Below are 23,231 nucleotides of genomic sequence, written 5' to 3'. Positions count from 1 at the left end.
ACTAAGAATCTGGACTCAGGATTTTAATCCAAATTCTTAATTCTCACTGTGCCGTATGTAGAGAAAGATACTGCAACAAATGACCTGCCCATTTCACTGATGATGTACACACCATGTGGTTTCATTTAATTAATATCTAAACAGTGCTTTGAAGTGTTCAAATGAGAGAGGCTGGGATAGCATTAAAAAATAGTTTCACTTTCCTGAAAGTGTTTACATGCTTTTCATTACCTTCATTAGTTCTTGTAATTTTGGGTCATTTCTTGAATTTGGATCAACCATTGTTCGGACTTCATTTTCCTCTAGAAGGTTTAAAAGAAAGATATTAGAAACTATTACAGGCATGGAACTTTATTTTACATCAAGCTTTTATGTTGAGATGTAAAATTGTTGTGAATTACCTAGCATAGTGTCCTCAGGGTCTAGTTCGAATGGAATTGGACTGAGAGGTAAGTTAATGGCATTTATTCCTTCTTCCTGTAATTCAGATACTAGGAAATAAAAAAGAAGAGCTTGGTTAAATTTCAGTTCAATTTTACTTACTATTTCACTCTTGCTAAAAGTAGCATTAATTGTCTTAGAGTCATGTTCTTATAAAGAAATTATTAGATAAGCCTCTCGGTGTAATTACAGCAATAAAATATAGCTAACAAAAGTGGGAGGCCCAGCCAACAAACCTTTACTTGTACGAGTAGATTTTTCATGGATAATGGTACTGGAATTAACGCAATTTCCTCAAATCTTTTCCAGGATAAGGCCCATTTTCCTCAAATTTTAAAAGGCTCACTTGCATTTTAATGGTCCTGACATTTTAACACTAATGAATCATTTTAGCTGAGGGAAATGATTATGGCTTTCAGCTATGTCACCCTTGCTCTGGAGATGCTTCAAGTTTAGCTACTTGAGAAGAGCTGGGTCTGGCTATATATCCACACAGGAGCTACCAGACTGATAAACTATTCAGGACTGAAGGTGCAGTCGTGGCACAGAGCTCCCTCCATTGTTCAGGTCAGAGACCAGCTGGAGCAGACCGGGGGAGGCTCCTGGCCGGTGTTCTTGGCCTTTCCTTAGCAGAAACCACGGCAGCAGGACACAGGCGTAAGATGATGAACCCTCAAAAGTACTGCCTTAGCGTGGAGTCCAGACAGGTTGAGAAAGAACTTGGACACGGGAATGGGGAAGTAATCCCAAATCCCATAGTTTGGAGATGACCACAGTTGTCAGGGAACATGGACAAGTTCTTACTCAGCCAAAGTCCCCTAATGCTGGAAAAATCAATGTTCTTTTAATACATGCTCTGAGAACATAGGAACAGGGAGATCCAGAGAAGAAGCGTAAAAGCAGTCCTGCCACTAGTTCTGTACTGTACAGGTTCTGTACCTGGTATAGTTCAGAGCAACTTCATTCATGCCTCTGGATGACCCAAACTTCAACAGTTTACAAAGACAAAACCCTTCCTTCACTGCCCAAACATGCCTCCATAACAGAAGAGAATAAATACAAACAAGCCAATACACTAATCCTACCGCCATGGAAGAACACAGCACTGTGCAGGGAGGGCACCCATTTTGGTCATCAGACAAGTTTGTACCTTGCTTTGTAACCAAGAAATCGGTGCAAACCTGATTTACCAAACCAGGAACGAGGCTTACTGTCTTATGAATGAGAAGTAAGTAATGTTGTATTGACTACTCACTTTCCAGTGTACAGACCTTCAACAGAACTGGTTGTTAGCACAACTGTTCCCGTTTAAACTTAAAGAACTTAATTCAACCATTCCACATGTGTCCTGAACATTCAAGTAGCTGTATACACCTTCTGACATGAACTAAAATACATGATTTACATGCAGATGCATATTTGCCATCTAACATTTCAGATTTACTACCTGAAGCTTTCTTCAGTTTATTTTGGAAATTACAGAAACAATTTAGGTTCGGAGAAAATAGAAAAGTAGAAAGTGACAGTAGAGATCTTGTGTTTTGTTCCGGGCCCAGGGACTGCCTCGTAAGTTAGCTTTTGGAAAATGGTTTTACGTCTCTTGCCTTAACTTCCTGTGTGCAGTAAGTACAGCTAAGTTTCACAAGAACACTGTGATAATTCGTCAGTTGGCGTGATAACAGTACTTAAAACTTCCCAGATATTTTCTATGCTTTGTGAAATGTTTTGTGCTCTACCAGATGAAATGTATGTGCACATTTCAAGAGTCTGTGTAGCTGTATTCAGGCATCTATGCAAGATTCATAGCAATAATGGCTTATTATTTTTAATTGTACAAAAATGACTTTGAAAAATCCACTACCTTCAATACTGAAACACTAACTTCACTCCATACACTCACCCTGCTAGTATATTTGTAAAATACAAATACTGAGCAGCTCTAAAGAGTCATAAAATAATGTTGACAATAATAGTTCCCTGGATTGTTGTATATCCTCTAAAACCGATGGCTGAGAGCAATGGACCAAATTAATCCCTCATGTAACTCCATTGAGTTCTGAGGAGTTATAGCAAGGATGAATTCGGTCTAGCATGTACAATCTCAGGAACTGTTTACACTTAATGGCAATTTTTTTAACTGCTAGCACTCCTTAGAGAAAATCACTGTTGGTTTTATTAACCTCTTTGATTTTTTTTTTTTTTTTTTTTTCATTTTGGTTCAAAATGGTTATGGGCATAAAAATGTCAGTGGATAGAAAACTTCCATGTGGAGGTCTTTGTGCTCTGAACTGTTTAGTTCATGGAGGACTTCCGCACAAAGGTTCCTAGGCAGAAAACATTTTTTCCACATCAATCCCAAGAGGGAGCATAGAAAATAAAATCTGTTCGAGCCAACTGGCTCCACTGAGCTGTCCTATCCTGAAAGGCTGGATGCTCTGCTTGGGCAAGACATGCTGGAGGAAGCAGTCAGCTCATTTTTCTGGTGAAGGACAGTGGGGAAAGCTTTTGGCTCCTCTATCCAGGGAGCGACCCACTGGCAGAGCTCGTTGACACTTCTCCACAGAGAGAGAGCGGACCTTTCAAGGCTGATCATTTTGTAAAGCCTTCTTTACAAAGCCCACTGAACCTCCCCATTTTTGCCCTCCAATGTGCACAACTATTACATTCTACTTTTAATAACATGACCTTCATCATATTACCAGACTTTCTGAAAATAAGAGAAAGCAAACAAAAAAATGGTGTATCTTTGCATGGAAAGGGAACATAAAATACAAATAAAATAATAATAAATATAGATGAGAAACTAATAGATTGATCTGTTCTAGAATGCATTGCAAGTGTTGTATTTATTGTACAGCAGGAGCTAAGTTCTGCTTTGCTGTATGCAGATATACAGAAGCAGTGGTCTTGTTCCCCCAAGCAGCTCAACCGAATCACATACATTTCTCACACCTGCCCAAGCCATATGCAGAAGCTACCCAACACACCTCCAGATGATCCAAAGATCCTAGATGGATCCAGTTTGCCAGAGAGGACAGGTCCTCCTCAGCCACTGCATTCTGCAGTGCGCAACACATGCCCAAGGTGGTATTATTCCCGAGATCAAGACTCCTCCTGCCCTCCTGTTCCCTACAAGCAGAAAACATGATGGAGAAACCCTGAGTCTGATAGCATCTTTTACATTTCTTTCCCACTACTGAAGAGATAAGATTTAACTACAGATTAATAATACTACTAAAAGGAGCAGGTAAGAACACATGCATTATATGAAGTTGTACGTAAAGGGAGAGAAAATGTATTATGTAGTATAGCCTCACTTTCTAAGAATTTCCATCAAAAAAGTTCCATGACAAACCACTATTGTACACTTAGGTGTTTATAGAGGAACCACAAAAATGTGATTGAGGTTAAGAGTTTGCATACCACAATTTCAGCAGACAAATCCATTTTTCAGCTGCTTTTCATTAATTTGTTTTAATTAATTTTCATGAAAATCACTTCAGCAATTTAGTATTTTAATAAAAACAAAGCACACAGGTTTGGGACAATTTTTGCAGCAGTTGAAATTAAAATAAAATAATCTAATTTCTTGAAATACTTTGAGGAATGACTTGGAGCATCAGTAAGACCTCCACACTGAGTCTTACAGTGTAAAACCCAGGAAGGGAGGAGGGGACATAGCTGCAGCAGCTCATCTATACCACACCAGTTGCCAGGAGCCAGACCAGCGCACTAGGACCTGAGGCAGCTCCTCTGAAGGACAGTATCCACAGGGTTGTCTGCTTGACATTGGGCACGCTCGGCCACTGGACGACCCCAGCAATTAGAATTAAGCGCACCTTTCTGTTCTCACCCTCCGCTGCGGCCCAGATACAGCCCAGTGCGTCAGCTACCATGGGGCTTGTTCTCGTCATGCTTATATTGGCATGATTAAGGACTTTATCCTTCTGGACATGAGAGGAAAATCCAGTCTTTCATGTTTTCTTTACAGTCACCATGCTGAGTGGGACTGAGAGTTGAATGCACTTTTAAAGCAAGACCCTTAAAAGCAACAGTTACACATGGCCCAGACAAATCCCTGTGGATTGGCAATGTGAAAGGCCCAGTTTTAACTCTGGAAAAGGAATGGACACTTCTGCTCAGACTTCTGATTCAGTTCCACATGCCGAATTTGTTATGATGTAATCAAGTGCAACTCCACTGCTATCAGCTGTCAACAGACTTCCTCCTATCATGCCAGCACCAAATTTGGCCCCAGAGCTGGGGAGCCCACAAGCTTGTATCAACAGCAACTACAGCAGCTATTTTAAGCTGGATAGAGTTCTTATTGGTTTAGATGCTCTAGGATTACAAGGTCATAAACCTATGCTATCAAATCCACGCGGGTGCTCTGAGCCAGACTTTGCCCTTTGATGCGTGCATCCAACTGCCATTGAAACTGTTGGACGCCGAGCACATCTGAAAGTGGAGTACTGCCCATACGGTTTAAATTGGCTTAATTCCTCTAGTACATGCAGCCTGTTGCTCCACATTGTATTTATTAGACAGTTTCATTTGGGTTTTTTACTTGTTTATTTTGTGTGCTGAAGGCTTTTTGCTGCCCTGTTTAGTATTCAGGGCTTAATGTTATTCTGATTTGAATAAAATACATCTTATTATTTAACTGAGCTCAGAAATGCCACATCACCCAACGCACTCTCTGTGGTTTAGACGTATTTTAGCATATCTATCCAAAGAATCATAAAATAAATACAGCAAGATGTAGCGTTAAATGGTCTCTCCTCTGAGCACTACAGCCATGTCTTTCCATATAATTGATTCCGTACTTACAAAACTAAAATTACTCAAGTGCTACAACACTAACGGATCAATTCTGAAAGTTTGTGATTAACTAGAACAGAACCCTAATGTTGGAGGAGCACAGTGACACAATGCTTCTAACCTCCAACTTTCAAAATCAGGAGATTTAAATATATGCATATACACCTACATAAATATATATATACACACTTCTGCAGTTCTTTAACTTCCTTTCTTTCTTTAATGTAAGGGTTTTCCATTCAAGGTCGTCTCTGCCATTTTTAAGGTTGCAAATACTTTGGTTTGGGTTTTTTTTTGTGTGGTTTTGTGTGTGTGTGTGTGTGTGTGTGTGTGTGTGTGTGTGTGTAAGCTGAGATTTGTTGACATTCACATGACTCCAGGAGTTTAAGCTTTCTATAAAAAGTCAAAGGACAAACTACCTGATATTATAAACTACTATGGTAGACAGTAGCTTTACATGCCGTGTCTCTATCTTAAGCTACTTTTTCCTGGAACAAGCACAACTTGGAAGGCTAGCTGCAGACATCATATTGCCAGAGTAACACTGGATATTTGTATATACACTCACATTCAAACATGCATGCATATGCTACATATTTTTACATATGTAGCCAGAAATTACAGCCAGTTTAGAAAAATGCTGATTTTCAATAAGAAATGTCTTTACTGCTCTTGTACAGAGATATCCACTCAATTATAGTTGAACCAAGTTTAGATGAATCGGTTTTGATTCCATATTCTCTTTACTGGGTGCAAGCTTCTGATAAATGCTCATGACCATGATGTAACCACGTGTGCACAAGAGCCGCTTTACTTCTTATACTGACTTGATAGTCTGCAATGTATCCGCACAGATTTCAGTGGATTTATGCTGATTTATACCAGCTCACTGGCTCAGTGTTATGCCTATTCCCCCTCACATACTCCACTTTTATACCCTGATATAATTCCAGTGGAGTAATTCTGAATTTCTACTGGCAAATGTGAGAAGAGATCCAAATTACCTAAGGTAGTCAGAGAATGAGAGAAAAAACAGTAAAAGCATTTTCAAAAAGTCCTAGTTTAAGCCTTTACAGAATAATACTATTTAGTCAAGCAAACTTATGCAATTGCTTTCTGGGCCATCCATCCAAAATATTATTTTCTAATGCTTGTGTGTGTGCAACTCATAAGTCCACAAAGGGAAAAGAAAATATTAATCTAAAATGGTACTGCCTAATATTCTTGAATACATAATTCATCCAATATGGATTTTGGCAGCTCAGCTTTAACTCCGAAACAAAAGAAATCCACACAAAAGACAATAAATCTGCATTACACATGGTACTAAAATGATCCAATGGATTTATAGATGTTTACAAGTTTGCAGAGTGTGACACAGCGTCCACCAGAAATTTGATATTCACAGCACAAAACATCATAAACATATGTCTGCAACTACAAAGGGGCCTTTTTATGTGGGGATCATTGTTAAAATTGTCTTCAGAACATAAACCTTAAGTTGTAAATGCTACTCCCCATTTATTCTCCAAGACATAACAAATGGGGAAAGAAAAGCAGAGATATGTTTGTAATTGAAAATATTTCTCAGGAAATGATCTGTACAGGAACATCATTCTCATTCCATTAACTGCTGACTCCAAGCCAACCATTTGTAAAAGTAAATAAATATGCAAACTGGCTGACAACAATGTGCCTGCCTTTAATGTTGCTGCATTAGTACCCAGTCTCCAAAAAAGAATCTATTTTCTTTTCTCATTTCTCCATTAAACCAAACATGGCATACACACAAAAGAACGGGAGAAATGCTGTTCACAAAAAAAGAATGGGAGAAATGCTATAATTTGATTTTCATGTATGCAATACAAATTAAATGCTTATTGCCTTGAACTTTCTTTAAAGTCCAAAGCCACTCCAAAGTACCTCAGTGACTAACTTGCTGTTCCTTTCTTTTTTGCAATTAGCAGGGAAAAAAACCCTCCATAGATTGACAGATGTCTGGTCTGAGTAGGTAAAAAACAACAACAAAACAGGGAGCAAACTCAATCCTTTTAAAGAGTACACATGATTTTCCTCACCACGTCACATGTAGCTTCATTAAGCCTTACACGCTTTCACATTTCATTTGGGATGAAGGTTCTTTCCCAGAATTTTCCTGTAGTTTCTAAGAGGTAACAAGTGGTGCGGTGTCACAGCTAACACAGATGCCGGTCATTCCATTCATTTCTTCAACACACCCTCTCAACACATCTTTTAAAATACATCAGCAGTATTTGTAGATGTTTTGAAAGGCCTGTCACCCTTTAGGAGTGTTTAAAATATCACTGAAAAAAACCAAAAGACAGCATTGGGAACACATGTAGACAGGAGTTCAAATGACACTGATTTTTCCCCCACTGAAGAACAAACCATGCATATAAGAAATGCTGTGACCATTCCAAGTCCTTATCAAAATGTGCTGCGCTGAATCTGATCCCAGCCTGAAAACTCCTCAAAAAGCCTCAGATATGGTGGTAGGGTCTTTGTGCAAAAGATACCTACAGGTTGTTAGCTGGTCTGCACATGGTATCCCTAAATACAAAATATTTTATTGAAACAAATCCTTTGACAGCTAAGATTTCCAATTTATTGAGATATTTACTGTGATATCTCAGAACTGATTTATTGAGATATCTCAGAACTACACGGGGTGCTCGGGGCTATATGAAGACAGAAGGGAGAGCATTTGTATCCCCCTCACCGATATTTCTCAAGTTATAACAAATCTGCAGGTAGCAATGTCCAGAAGAGAGTCAGGCAGACCTCTTGGTGTAGTCCTAACCCTAACCAAGGGGAGGCAATTGTTTATCCTATATGCTCACCAGCTTGCTGCAAGATTTTTTTCCAAGTATTGTGGAATGTAGAAGCTGATTTTATGGGACTGACTTGCCTCGTTCTCTGAATCACCAACCAGCTAATAGTAGCTATTCCAACATCAACAAGAGGCGCTCATGCAGAAAAGACAAAACCAAAGATCTGTTCCAAGAAGTCTTTCCCAGCTCAACGAGTTCTAGCTATTCTTAAGGGAAAACCCAAAAATAGTTCTTAGGAATGCGAGGGCATACTAGTAGCAAGCTGAGGATTTCCTGAATTTCTTGCTCTTTTCTTCTTGTGTATATAAGCCTTGTTTTTGAAGGAGAAAAGAAATTAAGTGTCAGACCCACTGCATCTCAGTAATGTAGATGACTTCTTCTTCTTGGAAGAATTAGAAAAATGACTACATTTACTGGAAAGTTGAAGTTCCTTTTCAAGGACTGCGAATTGGTTTATGTATCACACAAGGCAACTATTTTCAAACTGTAGGTCCTAGAACTACTTGTGTTTTAATATAAACATCCGGTCATCTTCAAGGAACGACTTTGTTACAAAGGATCTAAAGACTTGTAGTGGCCAAGTATTTCTACATCCCAGAAGGAAAAAAACAAAACCAAAACCACCTTAATATCTTCTGAGAGCTCCTCATGCAAAGATCTTTCTTTGGTATCAAAGTCAACCAAGATAAAGTTTGAGGGTGACACCAAGGCTGGACAAGTAGCAAGCACAAGGAAGATGGGATAAGAGTGACCCGAAGAAATTAAAATGATAATGGATACAAAAATGCAGATGTATTACTTATTTGCATAACTGGTAGTTTGCAGTTCATGCTTTGGTACCTTCTGTGTCAATCCTGAGCATCTAACTGTAGTTCCCAGATCCAGTACAACAAACGAGAATTGACCTGCAACATCTAATTCTTTTTTTCCCCTCCATTTTGAAGATTTTCATTTTCTTGCTATGTTTAATATTTGTGCCTAACACAGAGATGGTTTCTAAAAGTCTCTGCAGTGTGTCCTAGGGAACTGAAGTTTCTTGTCAAGGGCAGAATCAAGATCTAATTTGGGAATTGGGATCTAAAGACAGGCCTTCAACATGGAAAAACTAGGCTGTGGCTTTGGCTGGATCAACAGAAACCCAGCTACATCCTTAAAGAAAATGGGCTGGATTTGGTGAAGGGCAGAAAAATGAAACCTTAAAATGGCAGAAATATGTCTTCTAGCATACTGAAGAATAACCTGCCCTTTGGGGTTCTCTTGACCAATGTGGAGGTTAGCGTGCGTTTGACAGCAGAAAAACTTCAGGCTTGGATTGTTACAGGAAAGAAAGGTAAACTTGTTTCCCCATTATTCCCCCCTTATTTCCTATGAGTGTGCATCATCAAGATGCAGACCCGATGTGTGGAAGCCCGCCTGTTCTTAGCCAGCCGTACAGCGTGAAGGGTCATTTCAGGGACGGAGAGGAATATATTAGGGCTGTGGCAATCCCTGACTAGAGGGAGAACTTTTGGTCAGCTGGCATGAATCACAGTGTGGTGTGATCAATAGTATGGCTGTGGTATTCTCCTAAAACACATTTACACAGAAGTGTAAGATGATGATGCAAGACAGGACTTTGGTAGAACAAACTGGAAATTATGTTTGGCTTAGGAAAGCAGAATTAGTTCTCAATTTGCACAGGAAATAAATCAACACTTTCCAGTCTAGGTTCTCAAATCCCTTAATTAGAATTAGTTAGTTTAGCATCCCACCAACAGAAGAAAATAGCATTATCCCCATTCTGCAGCATAGAAAGTGACACACTGCTAGATTAAGGGATATATTTACATGTTTCCTTTCTGGAGACACAAATTCCACTTGTAAAATGGAAGCTAGGCACTTTAAAAATACAGCGTTAAAGACCTGTCTATAATGTTACACTTAGCCTGATGTAGAATGGACAGGAATACCCATACCTCTTGTTTTCCAAACTCATATCATAGCAAAGAGAACACCCTTCTTTTCGTATAACCAGTAGTAATGATTTTCATCCAACCCCTTGCCTTGTCCTTCAAGGGCACTGCCTGGTACCCTCCTGAGCATTCCTGATCCTGCTCATTTCCTTATAAAACTCAAACAGCTGCTCCAACTTCCAAATGCCCTGTCTCAAAAAAATTACCCTACTGAACTGTTCATCTGATTATGGTGTTCACATGTTTCTTATCACAGAACAAGTTGCAAGCAACGTAAGCACCAGCACTGTAAGGGTAAACCCACAGCTCTGAACTGCACATGCATTGCAACCATCTTTTCGAAGAGATCTCTAACAAGCTGTAAGTTCGGAGCAGCACTTGCTACAACCTGTCAAGCACTGTCAGACAAGGGAAAAAACTCTGTATAATACTCCTACCTGTTAAATGCATTTCATGGGTTGCTGTCATTACCAATGTATCAATTTCAGCATGCAAAACATTCATACCAATAGTAGCTGTAGCTGTATTTCCTACTTCGCAGGTGAACACACAAAAAATTGCACTTCAAGCATCTAAGTAAATAACCTTAAATGGGTTTTACTTCATAGCACTAACACATTCAGAGTGTACCAGAAATAATCTGCAGCCTTCAGTTGTTGATGACAGAAATGAGTTTATGTTAATATTCCTATTAGAAAATGTTTAGTACTACAAAATTTTCATTTTAATAAGCATGAATATTAAAACTTACCTACTGCATGATACATAGCCTATTCGAAAATTGCTATCTCAAGCATGCCTTTGACTAGAAATGACAATTTTCCCTGAGTGGAAACTCAGCTGATAAAAAAATCACTATTTTCACACTGGATCCAGTATTACTTAAGGACTGAATTTGTACCAAACTGAAGTTAATAGAACACATACTCCTATGAAATACCACTAGGATGAAACAGTTAATTCTGTCTCACTCATACTGCAGAAATATTTTCATGGAATAGCATTCAAAAGTAACAAACTACTGTATTTTCTTCCTTTTTTACCCAGGAAAAATGAAGTCTGACAAGGGCAAGAAGAAAATAAACTCCCATTCTTATCTTCAAAATATTACAAACCAAAAATAACTACCATTGCAAAAATATAAGGTCAGAAAATAATTCTCCTGTAGTATCACAGAAACAAAGATGAAAAATAACTGAATGAGTCAGTCTAGTCTCCTACCTTTAGGGCAAAATGCTCCACAGCCCATCATAGGGTCGCTGGGCCACCCTCATAGTGCATCACAGGGAGTACTGCAGTCTTCAAGGTGTTTGAAGCCCCTTGCTCTGCAGGCCCCTTTGCTGCTGCTCTTCAGAGAGGCTGTATTAGCTTTAGAGCCTGTTTTCCAACAGAATGGTCCAAGCACATCACAACTCTCAGCTCAGAGCATCGCTTCAGAACAAGTGACTGACTGCCTATATAATTTAATATGGTGCCACATGAGACTCATCTACAAAAGAAACTAAATCTGCTTTTTGCAGCTTGCAAAGTTGCATTCTGAATGCTGGGATGCAGTTTTGACTGTGTGCTTTTGTTATCAGTCATAAAACTGAACAAAATGCTCAACAGCAAGTGTAAAGCACATGTTTTTACCAATCTCGTAGTTCGTTTCTGCTGTAGGTAACTTGTACCTTTTCCCCTTACAATCGAATAAAGTCACAATTCCCCCCAAAGTGTAGGAAAAGGTTTAGACATGGACATGGCAATATTGGAAGTTGGTTTTTTTTTTTTTTTTTTTTTGTGAAACAAAGGCTGGTCAATAAGAGCTACAGAATCCTTGAATCCTGTTGCCAGAATTGAGATGCACATGCGATATTACCAAATTCAAGTCCTATCACAGTACTCCTTTCTCTATAAATACTTCCCTACTGAAATAATTAGCAAAAGTCACATGGAAGGAGGATTAAGCTCTAAAACAGGCAAAAGCATATAAAAAGCTAAAAAGCAGAGGAAAGGAGAAGTATGAGCCATCAAAAGAATAATAAACTACTGGTAAGAAATGAACTAGTTTTATGGGCTATGGGTCCTTCCAAAGAGGGACAGTAATGAAAAGATAATCTAAAGCAATTACTTACTCGGGCTAAAAATCAAATTGCTATGAGGTTTTCTACAGACTAAAACTTTTCAGAAGCTGTAAAATGTTTAAGTTTCTGTTTCAGCTTGGAGTGGGATGAAGGAAGTGACACATCCCTGGCTCATTTTTAAGTCGTGGAAAGTGGTTACCTTTCTAGTTTCCAATTGAACTTCATTTAAAATACCAATGCCAAAAGGCAAGTATGGAGAACTGAGAGGTATTTATTGTTTAAGGTTATCCAGCTGTGCTACACACCATTCCTCCCCCAGGTTTTGTATCAGATGTGATTCCCTGCAGAAAGAGACACGGAGCTCTCATCACTGTTGCGAAACCACATTCTTCGCCAGTTCTAAGGAGTCTCTGATACACATCAGTCTGCAGCACTGGGTCACTCCTAAAACCAGCTTTCCTCCGCCAACACTCCTATTTCATGCTGTACTCACAAGTAGTAATGGGGCTCCCCATTCTGACTCCTGGAGTCCCATTGCTTTCTGGCACTGGGAAACTGGATTGCTGAACTGCTGAATAACAGCATTCAATTACAGGACAATACTGAGCTGGCAGTTCTTTACCAAGCTTTCCTTTTCTTAATTTCTGAATAGAACCATAAGTGTCCCAGATACTTTATTACGGCAATCCCATGCAGGAGGTAAGTACAGCTAAAGGAAAACTACACTCCACTTGAAACATCAAGGAGGATGCTGAGGATGATTATATGTTAAGAAAACTCACAAAGTCTGAAGCCACAGCAACCTGCATCATCAATTTAACCTGTTTTATAAGTGATTATTTACACCTGTTTATAAAGAGGCACTTTTTTGCATGCACAAAAACAGCTATTTTAAAAAAATTGTGAATGAAAGTTGTTTTTTCATGATGAGTTTTTGTACCTACAGTAGTAGCCAAGAGATCATGTCCAGGTAAACTGTTCTAATAGGTGTAGTTACAGTAGAGTAAGAAAGCTACAAATTAGCTAAAGCAGAGCTGCTTTCTTAGAGGGCGTAACATGGCAAGAAGTTGACAATAGCAGGTCTGAAGCGCATCGCTTGGGGATGGAGCAAAGGAATTTCTAATCATACTCTCTGTAATCCATTTTCACTTGCCACAAACAAATTCAAGCAGGACTTAATTTCTAATTCCTGTAATCTAACAACAACAACAACAACAAAACCATCATTCAATGTGCGCCTCCCCCTTCCTTCAGAAGAGATCACTGGAGGGGAAAAAACAGCACGTTAGTAAGATGCTTTGGGCCTAGAGTTTCCCAAACTGTTCCTAAGGGCTCACTTTCAACCCCACAATTTTCAGCTTTGTAAAAACAGAAGTATAGCCAGGGAGGACTAAAGTCTTTTTCAAGCGGTTTTGGCCATCAATACAGGAAACAATTCAAAGGCAACATGACACTGATAGCTTAATTTGTGAAAATGGATAAATACCATATCTGCCACATAGCACATTAACCCATGTAACAAATAAATACAGAAATAGCACTGCAATACTTGGTTAAAAGGTTTTGGTTCACAGAGGAGGAAATTTAATTAAAGCATGTAATGTCAATTACTGTCATTTGTAATTTTATTTTGCTTCCCTAGAAACAATACAGATGCAGGATTCTAAAGTTACCTGCATGTTTGATGCAAATGGGATAAAATTATCGAGGTTCTGAGAAAATCCAGATAGTAGTAGGGAAAAAAATACATTTTTACCTAACCTCATTCATGGATCTTCTTCGAAGTGTTGATTACATGAGGACTGACATGCCTCCAATTTAAACATATAAGCCAACAACCCAGACCTGAAACAAGACTTTTATGTTTAAAAAATTGTGTTAAGTCATCAAAAAGGTTGGGAGGGGAGCAACAGCCTAATTCTCAGCTATTGTAAATGGGCACAGCCTTACTAAAGCCAAAAGAAGAGCATTGATTGATATCAGAAGAGAATTTGGCTTACTGTTTATACTGATTGATTTCAATTGGAAAATTACAGGGCCAGGTCCTTAATGCTTCTCTCCTTTGCTCTGCCCTGTGCAAAAGTGACAGAGACCTAGAAGCCATGTAGAAGACTCCAAGTATCTCACCACCACAGTAATAAACATTGCCAAATCTCGGCAGTCCTTCTTCTCCTTTGCCATACACAATGCACTGCAGTATCAGCATCCGTTTCTGCTTTTACACAAACTGCTTTTCAGCAGTAGAGCTCAGTGCTGCAAAGAAGCATTCTACCCATATCGTATTCTCCTGAAGTCGGGAAATAACACCAGAAATGGATGAATTAAACTTACTGTCGGTGAAATACATGGCAAATATATTTCTACCTCGCAAACTATGATCTGAGCTACCACTAGAATCAGCAGGAGAAAATCTGCTGTAAAGACCTCCAAGGCATTTTCCTTTAAGTACCACCACTTCTAAATATGGCAAGCATCCTGCCTTTGAAAAATCATACTTTCCTCAATAGTGTAATGCTACAGTAAAATGGTGATTAGAATTATAGGAAAGAGCTAACAAAAGAAAGACAAAACCAATCAGATGCTTTCTCATGTCTCTAAATGATACACATAAATTGTCTCTATCAGGTTCCTCCAGGCTATTTCAGGAGTATGCAGAACACAAAATGATGCAGATTCATTACAAAAAGTCTAAATCTAATCTACTTGAATTTAAAATGCCAGGAATCACGTAAATGGAAGATGAGAAGACAGAATTCATATGTTACACATAAGCAGAACAAACAAGAGTCATACAAACTGGGAGTCACATAAAATGCTCTGTTACCAGGAAATTATAGGTCAGATCTCTGGCAGTGCCAAAGTCTATTGGTGTATAACTGCAGTGAGGAAAGAGGTGTCTCCAAACTGCCTTCGTGCCTTCCCCAGTCCTCAAAAGGATGACATGAGGCTGGCATCTGAGATTTCAGGGGTGTTTTGGGGGGTATGAGTCACACTATTTTGTCATTGAACGTCTCGGAGGTCTGCTACGCTTTCTGAAATCCATCTGTGGAACTCTCCAAAAAGTTCTTTACTTTTTACAGTCCACTTACACGAGGGCACATACGATATGAAACTTTTTGCATCCTAGGTCGAGATTTCACTATGCTGAGGAAATCCTCAGCTGTTCCAACAGACCTGGTGTAAAGCCCCTCCACATCACTTTCACAATCAGCACAAAGGCCTAGGAAGCAAAGCCAAGAAGATGCCCTAAGACAAACAGTGCACTAGCTATTCACAATTCATTTAGCAAAATTGAAATGTGAAGATTTAATTGTGATTTTCAAAAGCACTTGCTTTTGGCTAAGGTTTGCTTTCCTGCAAATCAGTAGGAAAAAAAAAAGACAGATTTTAATCTTTATGCCTACCATCAATGCTTATGTAAACTTAACCTCCCCTCCCCATTCACCATGGCTAAAATCCAGAAGTGAAGAATTCCAAAACAGACTGTGTAATGCGAAGGGAGGAGGTAGATACCAAAGTTGCATTTTTAGACGTGCAAATTATCAAACTGTGTTCTTCCCAAATAACACAGGTGAATGTTGACAAACGTCATTCAAAAGGGGCAATTCCAATTAGACCTAGGTGGCAAATGCAAAAAAACTAGACTGTTGAGAAAAATAAAATACCATTGACATGACACAGTTCACCTATAATGTAGCTGACAAATGGCTGAAAACAAGTTGACAAGATCCTGAGGGATTACCGCTCCCCCAGTACGTTGTTATTATTATTTGTAGTGCATCTTGCAAGGTTCAAGTGTTACTAAATACAGGCAGGCCCATTATCTGTTTCCCTAAACACACAGGAGAAAGAGAATGATGTTATAGCTATAAATATACACACTTTTTTATGCCTTATATCATAAACAAAATCTTTAATACAACCTTACATGCACACAAAATCAGATCATTTGGAACACTCATTAATACAGCCTCTCTCTCCTAATAAGCAAGTCTCATTCCCTGTCATTAAATCTAGACACACTCAAGTCTAAAACTTTCACCTGGAGCCAGGCTTGGTGACCTGTTATGTGCTGACATTTTAAACTGAATGCAGGAATTACTCTCTCCTCATTTTCTAAGTAAGTTATGCTGGATCGAAATCTAAACATCAGCAGTGCTACTGAAAATACAGAGACAACCGCCAAGTCAGCATAATCTCAGCAGCATAAAACTAGTATGCAGATCAGACCTAAATCATAACTCCTGCTGATTTCTCTTGTGGCATAAAAATATTACTCAGCAAGAGTAAAGGCAGCACAATACCTTGCTCAGTGTTATGATATTGTTTCTCAAGTGAAAAACTACACTGTACTGATTTACAAGGATGTCCAAAACCAGCTCAAAGTTTGTGCCAGAGTAAGGGGAAAAAACCCTTGATTTATAGACCTGCGCATTAACAAGCCCCTCTTTCTTGTTACGTCTCTCTGCTTCCATTTACGTCTCTCTGCTTCCATTTAGTCTTCACATTACTTGAGTTGGATTTCCTTTAGGCCTGGGTCCTATTCACTAAACTGCATTAATATACCAATTCCATCTTGAGATCTCCTTTTCTAGAATACTGCCAAGCTGGCAATATGGTTCCTGAGAGACTCCTTTCCCTGACATGCAGTAAGCTATTTATTGACACACCACTGTTCCCATGCAGTTTTGCACCTAAGCAGTGAACTGGATAGCAGTTCCATATGTTGGAACTGTTACACTTCTCTGGAAAATTGTATTACTTTGGGTAAATAAAAAGCTAAGAGCAGCAGGAAAAATATCATAAAAATGCAGCCGAATGTTTCATCCTGCCTCCATCAGCAAATTTGGTCTATGACCTCTGCATATGAGTCATGCAAGTGCTTTAAAACTTGCAGTGATTTATATTTTCAGGATAGGAAGTTCAAGGCTTATATTTCTATTCCCCAACCATACATTATTTTTCTCCATACACAATTTCTTGATAATTATCTATGAACTAAAATATATAGGCATCTTTTTTTCTACTTTGTGGTGCATATTAACCAAAACCATTCATCTCAATAACCAGTCTCTGTGTTCTTGGCAGAGTATAGCTGATGTGTAGGTTATTCCTGGAACCATACTAGGTTGATGGTCTCATCACAGTTTTAGTCATGGAAACAGGCTTCTACCAAGACAGGCATTGTTTGTGAAAAAGGAAATTCCCAGCATATCTGTCAGAAACAAGAAGTAGTAGGGTACACCACTTTAAAAATAAAAGTATCTAATATTTACACAGTGCTATTCATCAGAAGACCTTAGTTTGTTCTACAAATCAAGCAATGCTTGTTAGAGCTCAGGGCTCATGTCCCACTGAGAAAGCACCTTCTCTATTCCCAGTCCCTCTGAAGCACAGCTTCACTCCTTGAGTCCTACATTTATAAAACAGATGAAGAGCAACAAATCAAAATACCACACAAGCACCAAAAAAACAGAAACCTTCTCACCCATCACATGCACACAGACTATTTCTGATTCCATTTTCAGTAACCTAACTTTCAATTAGTTTTTCAGATAAAATCATTAGTGTACACACTACTGTTTTGCTGCCATCCTGCTGATCAGAACCAGTGACTAACTCCCACTGAGGCAACACCGAACCAAGCAGAATGATTTCTGGACTTTTGTAGGCCGCTAAAGAATTGCATGAAAGCTTCGGTGAACTGGACTGCCTATTTCCAAGAGTTTCCAGGACTTCTATCATGTGGGCACACTCTGGAATGGTGAGATAAAAGGTAACTCTACAACCCACTGTGTAAACCTGGTACTTAGTCTACATATTTGAGATCTGAATTTTAATCCCAGAAATGGTAGTGCCAGGGTTCAAAGCACATGGTCCATTCAAGGAGCAATCTGATGGTCAGTATCTGGGTGACCTAACGCTTCCCTGCATGTCTCACAGGGGGGGTCTTGGGTCCGCAAACCCGTGTTTTCTATGGTCTATTTGACCTGTATCACAACATTTGAAAAATAAGATTACCCGGAAGGTCTTACTCACTTTAAAGAGATCATTTGTTTCCTTTGTGATGTAGGCCTATAAAAACCACAGCACAGATAAAGATATGTCAGCTTTACCCTCTAGGGACCAAGTATAGGAATTAGCGTATTGGTTAGCTACAACTGATTAAGCATTCTTTGCCCTCTTCCTGTAAAATTTAACAAATAATCTCTTCATTGAGTAAAGGTGTAAAAATCTATCCCCACAGCTAAATTCTATAGGGCTACTTGTCTTCAGCTCACTCCTCTGTAGGATATTTTATGACAGCAAAATCAAAGGGTCTTGCACATCGGAGTCTTGACTGTATCGTGTGGCACTGTTGTGTTTCCTGTGTGCTCTCTTCAACTGGTCCTGCCCAGATAACGAGAACTTTTCCATCTTATACCTCTAGAATACTAACAGTGATCAATATTTCTGCTTTATCTCATGGGCAATCTCTGGGGTGTTGCGAATCCTGTGTTGGCAGTTTAATCTAGGTGGAAATCTGTGTTCATCCTTGGAAAGCCTTGCTTTAAAACTATTTTCTGAAACATTCAGACTTTAATTGATCTTAGTATTTATTTCTAGCCTGAATGAGTTAAAACGCAGGTAAGGCTCCCCTGCTGAATGAATGATCAGCTCAAGCACAAAACCTGATCTCTCTGACAGATCTGGATCAGTTTTAGAACTCTGCTGCAAAATGTTACATCTGTGAACAAGTTAATCCTGGTTTTTCTGTCAGCTCTCCAGATACAACCAGGGACCTGAAAGCTTCTGTTTTTCTTCAAGTGTGTCCATTTTCATTAGTACTACAGGGCATGTCAGGCAAATCCTGCCCCTTGTTACTCGCGCAGCCCAACTGCAATTAAGTTAGTAAGTCTGTTGTAGTAGCCAGGATGGTGTCCAAACCCTTTTCCATAGCCGTGGTTGCTCTGTAGTGTTAACAGGAAGAAGAAAGTAAAACCTTAATTTGTCACTGAGGTAAGCATCTATCGACTCTGGGCACAAAGGCAGGCCAACAAATCTCTGCTGTTGAAGAACGGCAGTGGCACTTTAAGCCTCATGATATCACTCTGATGCAGATAATGGTCATGATCACTGTTTTATGGATAGGAAAACAGACAAAAAAAAGAATTTGCATGCAGCCTCAGAACAGAACCAGGATTAGAGCTCAAGGGCGGCTGGCTCCCAGACACAGGCTTAGTCTACTTCAGCAGCAGTACCCCACACTGTCTAAGCTTCACCAACTCACCACAGCATCACTTTCCTCTCACCCACTTTATCCTCATTCAAGCTGGTCACCTCCTGAACACTCCTGTCACCTTGTCCATGTGCCCAACCCCCCTTGTTTGCTGTCACCTTTCCACTTGCCCACTCTGGTGCTGCTGCTGCCACTTCCCACCTGCGCTGTCATGGCTTCCCCCTTCTCCACCCTACAATGGCAGGCACAGGGCCAGCGCTGGTGTGTCCAAAAGATCTTGTTTGCCAGATCCTGTAGGGAGCAGAACCAGAAGTTAAACCATGAAAAACACTGCCCCACACTGCCAATCCAATTTATCATATTTTGAATGCAGGTATTAAAAATATGAAAAGGACTATTAACTCTCTTGTGTCCCACTTAGTAGCACCTTAAACTGACTGTTTGAATTTTGCCTTAGAAGTCCGTTTCCAGTGTTAACCACTGATTTTACATTACATCCTAGATTGCGTAGTTCTCAGCATAATCTCCAACCTCCTGTGATTCCTGTAAAACACTTTTTCCTGACAATTTTTAAAGAAGTCTTTAAAAAAATATTAGAAAGAGAATCTGATAGTCTATGCTCCTAGAAACCAATGCTCTCAGAATTAAGTTTAAAAGCACTAGACAGGCAAAAGAAAACATTTCCTGGATCAATCAAGGCTTAGTGTAATAAAGGGAAGATGTTGCCTTTAATAGTCAAAGGAATCTACCACCTTGTTAAAGAGTACCAGCCAGCTAACCCATGTTGATGAACAAACAGGAGGTTTTCAGTTTCTGGGCCCTCACACGGTAAACCTGTTGGTTCATAATTACAGCTCTCTTTGCTTTGCCAGGGCAGGGGGAAAAGGGCAGGCGAGAGGCTGTGCTCCACCACAGTAGCACCTGCATGCAAATGCAGCGATATCAGCTTAGGGGCTCCGAAGGGAACCACTTGCCATAAGTAAATGCAGTTTGACAGCAGCTCCTAATAAGAGGAAGGAAATGAGGGAGAGAAAGAAAAGTGATAGGAGACAAAAGGACTTTATAAAACAGGGCTTTATTGCTTTCATTTATAGCATTTTCTCTTTGTTCTGTTTAAGCACTGAGCCTTCCAATTCCAGACACCGCACAAAAGAGATACCTGTCTAAAAAAGTTTATTTCAATCTGGAACTGTCTTGCAAGATGCTTCACAAACTCAGCAGTCCATTATTAGGAGTAACAATGAGCTACCTCTAATTAATCTGGCACAGCCTTTGCTTCTGATACCAATCAAATCAATATTAATGGAGAGTTTGTGCTCTCTCATTACAGCACAAAATGGGTACCAATCTTCTCATGAAGATTTTTGGACCATAAACTGTGTTTGAGGTCAGTGTAGTTGGCTTCTTCCCACCCCCCTTTTTTCAACCAGGATGGAAAAAATATATAATGATGTGCTATTTAGTACCTGGATAAAAATCTACATTCAGGCTGCCTACACTGAGAGACTAAAACCAGTTCAATATGAAGAAATCTCAGTCTAAGAAAATAAAGATTTTAGTAGCTCACAGAGCTCAAATTAAACACTTAAATAGGTAACACTAGATATTTCTCATGCTGCCTCACATTTCTCTATTTATTTTTATCTGCAGGATCAGGCGTGTTAGAGAGGGAGGCCTGGTAAGAATTGCCTCAGCCATCATTCTTGGTTACTTACATCTGTGGTCAATTTTCCACACTTTCTTCCATAAAAGGTAAACGAGGCACTGTACTTGCAACAGGATAATCTAAACAATATGAACAATGTTACTGTTAAAGACCATCTGGCTCATCAAGCACAGCTCCAGACTTTTAACTCCTTGAATAAAGTGTGGAACCCTGTAGTGTATTTTTTTATCCAAAATTCATTTTTTAAAACGGTAAAAGTAGAGCTCCTGGAGACATAAGGGATTCAGAGTGTGAAGAAATTAATTTTCTGGTTTTATCCCTCTTGTATCTTACACATGCCGCAATCCAGGCTAGATACAAACACTTAGACATCACATTTTTCTACAAAAAAAAAAAAACACCCTCTAAAATTTTCTGCAAGAAGCCATTGCATGTAACTGGTATGTGTGGGGTTGGCATTTCAGAGGGGAGACAAGAGGGTTAAGTATTTCATAATTCACTTCAACTTAATGGCCTGATCCTGCCACTTCTTAAAAGGTAACAAAAGTCAAAGAAGGGTCACCAGGAATTAGAAGAAAAAAGCAGGGGGAGGGGTAAGGGTGAATGCAACCAAAGAAGGCTTTTGTTAATTGTACACACAATTTCTTATCTGTTTGATTATTAACAAGTGGCTGGTTGGTGGGAGAAAAATGTTAAAGCAACGCAGGAACAAAATAACCTGGAAGAAGGCAAGCCGGTAGGGAGGAAACAGAGCGACCCAGAAAGTCCAAAGAGCAGAGGAAGCACTGGAGCTGGCTGTACTCTGCGCACCAGGAAGCCAGATCACGGCTCCGTGCCTCAGTTTCCCCACCCACCCACGGGGTAATCGCAGCCCACGGAGGGCACTGCCAGGATTCACTTCAGTTCTGTGAAGTGCTCTGAAATACAAAGCGGCAACATGCCCTGTGCCTTCAAGCAAAATAGCCGCACAGACATACAGGAGTTAAATATTTTTATACATTTAAAAGGCTATGGACTTCAAAGCACACTTGGTTTTGAACTGAACAACAGATAGAATTAAATCTTGTCGTCGGTCTTTGTTCAGTTTTCCCTCAGCTCTAACTCTGTGATCACTGTGCAGAGTGGGTTAAACAGCTCTGCAGCCCCGTAAGTGCTGGGCTGTAACAGAGGGCAGGGTTTTGGTCCTCAAGAGGTTTTTTTTTTTTTCTCCAAAGAAGTTTTAATGGCATTATAAAAAAAAAAGCACAACAACCAACTGGTTTGTTGAAATACTTTAATGAGTTTTATTCAATTTCTAAAAATATTTTTGGAAGGCGAAGCAAAGAAAATGAATTAGAGCATAGCTGGAGTTTTTCTTTTTGGGTAAACACAAAAATTAATTTTCATATTCGTTGGTTCCTTGCTTTAAATTCTGCATCTTGCTTTAACCAGAAACATCACCCTATCTGGTTTCTAGGTAGAGCACATACATGACTGAACCTTCCCCTACAGCAAGTTCTTCCAGCCACTCCCAGAAACATGTGCCCACAACCCCTTTTCAAAGTTTACTCTAATTTGATCTAATTTTCATTGAAGCTATTATATCATAAGCCCACTGCAATATGTACTGACATACACATGCTAAATTCTTAGCTTACAAAATCTTTTTAAGATGCAAGCAGAGCTTTTTTTGATTTTTAAAGAAATTGTATTTAATATATGCTCATGACTCATCAATTAAAAAAAAGCAGTGTTACAGTAAGCAAGATAGGTCAGGCAGCTTTATGATTAATAGGGTCAAAATGTTAGAATTCATAGTTAAAACTTCGGTTGCTCACACTGAAACAATTAACCCTATCTACTGAGCACCAACTATACACCAGCCAAAAAAAAACCAACGTAAAATTTCAGAAAGAAGCAATATTATATCACAAAACACTTATTTTGGTGTGTGTTCCTCCCCTTCAAAAAAAAAAAAAAAAAAAAGGCAAAAAAATTCTCCAATTTATCAAGAGATTTTCTGGGTGTAACTTTTCCAGAACAAATCTAGCTTTTAAGTATGAGATGTTAGAGTACAATGTGTAAACTAGACATGCCCTAGTGGCTATTATGCTCCAAAAACGTCCTGTTTTCTGGTGTACTAACTTAAAGTTCCTTTCCTCATACTAAAGCTAATATTAGGATTTGGAAAAGGAAAACAGAAATCATTTCAGCAACAAGGAGTCTCTTGCGGAAACC

General features: G+C 39.3%; 1 protein-coding gene across 1 annotated transcript in view; it reads right to left on the bottom strand.

Moving 5' to 3' along the window:
* PARVA (parvin alpha) overlaps positions 1-23,231 on the bottom strand; it is a gene marked incomplete at its 5' end in the record, with an annotated part of 64,605 nt that overhangs the window by 20,475 nt on the left and 20,899 nt on the right. The window contains 2 exons of the mRNA XM_082317727.1: positions 232-302; positions 402-491. Coding sequence (XP_082173853.1) covers positions 232-302; positions 402-491 — 161 coding nt within the window. The remainder of the gene's footprint in view (positions 1-231; positions 303-401; positions 492-23,231) is intronic.

This window comes from Platalea leucorodia (genome assembly GCF_965183815.1).
Source record: "Platalea leucorodia genome assembly, chromosome: 7".
Lineage (NCBI taxonomy): Eukaryota > Metazoa > Chordata > Aves > Pelecaniformes > Threskiornithidae > Platalea > Platalea leucorodia.
The sequence above is the reverse complement of the archived record's forward strand: the minus strand, read 5'-3'. Positions and strand labels throughout refer to the sequence as shown.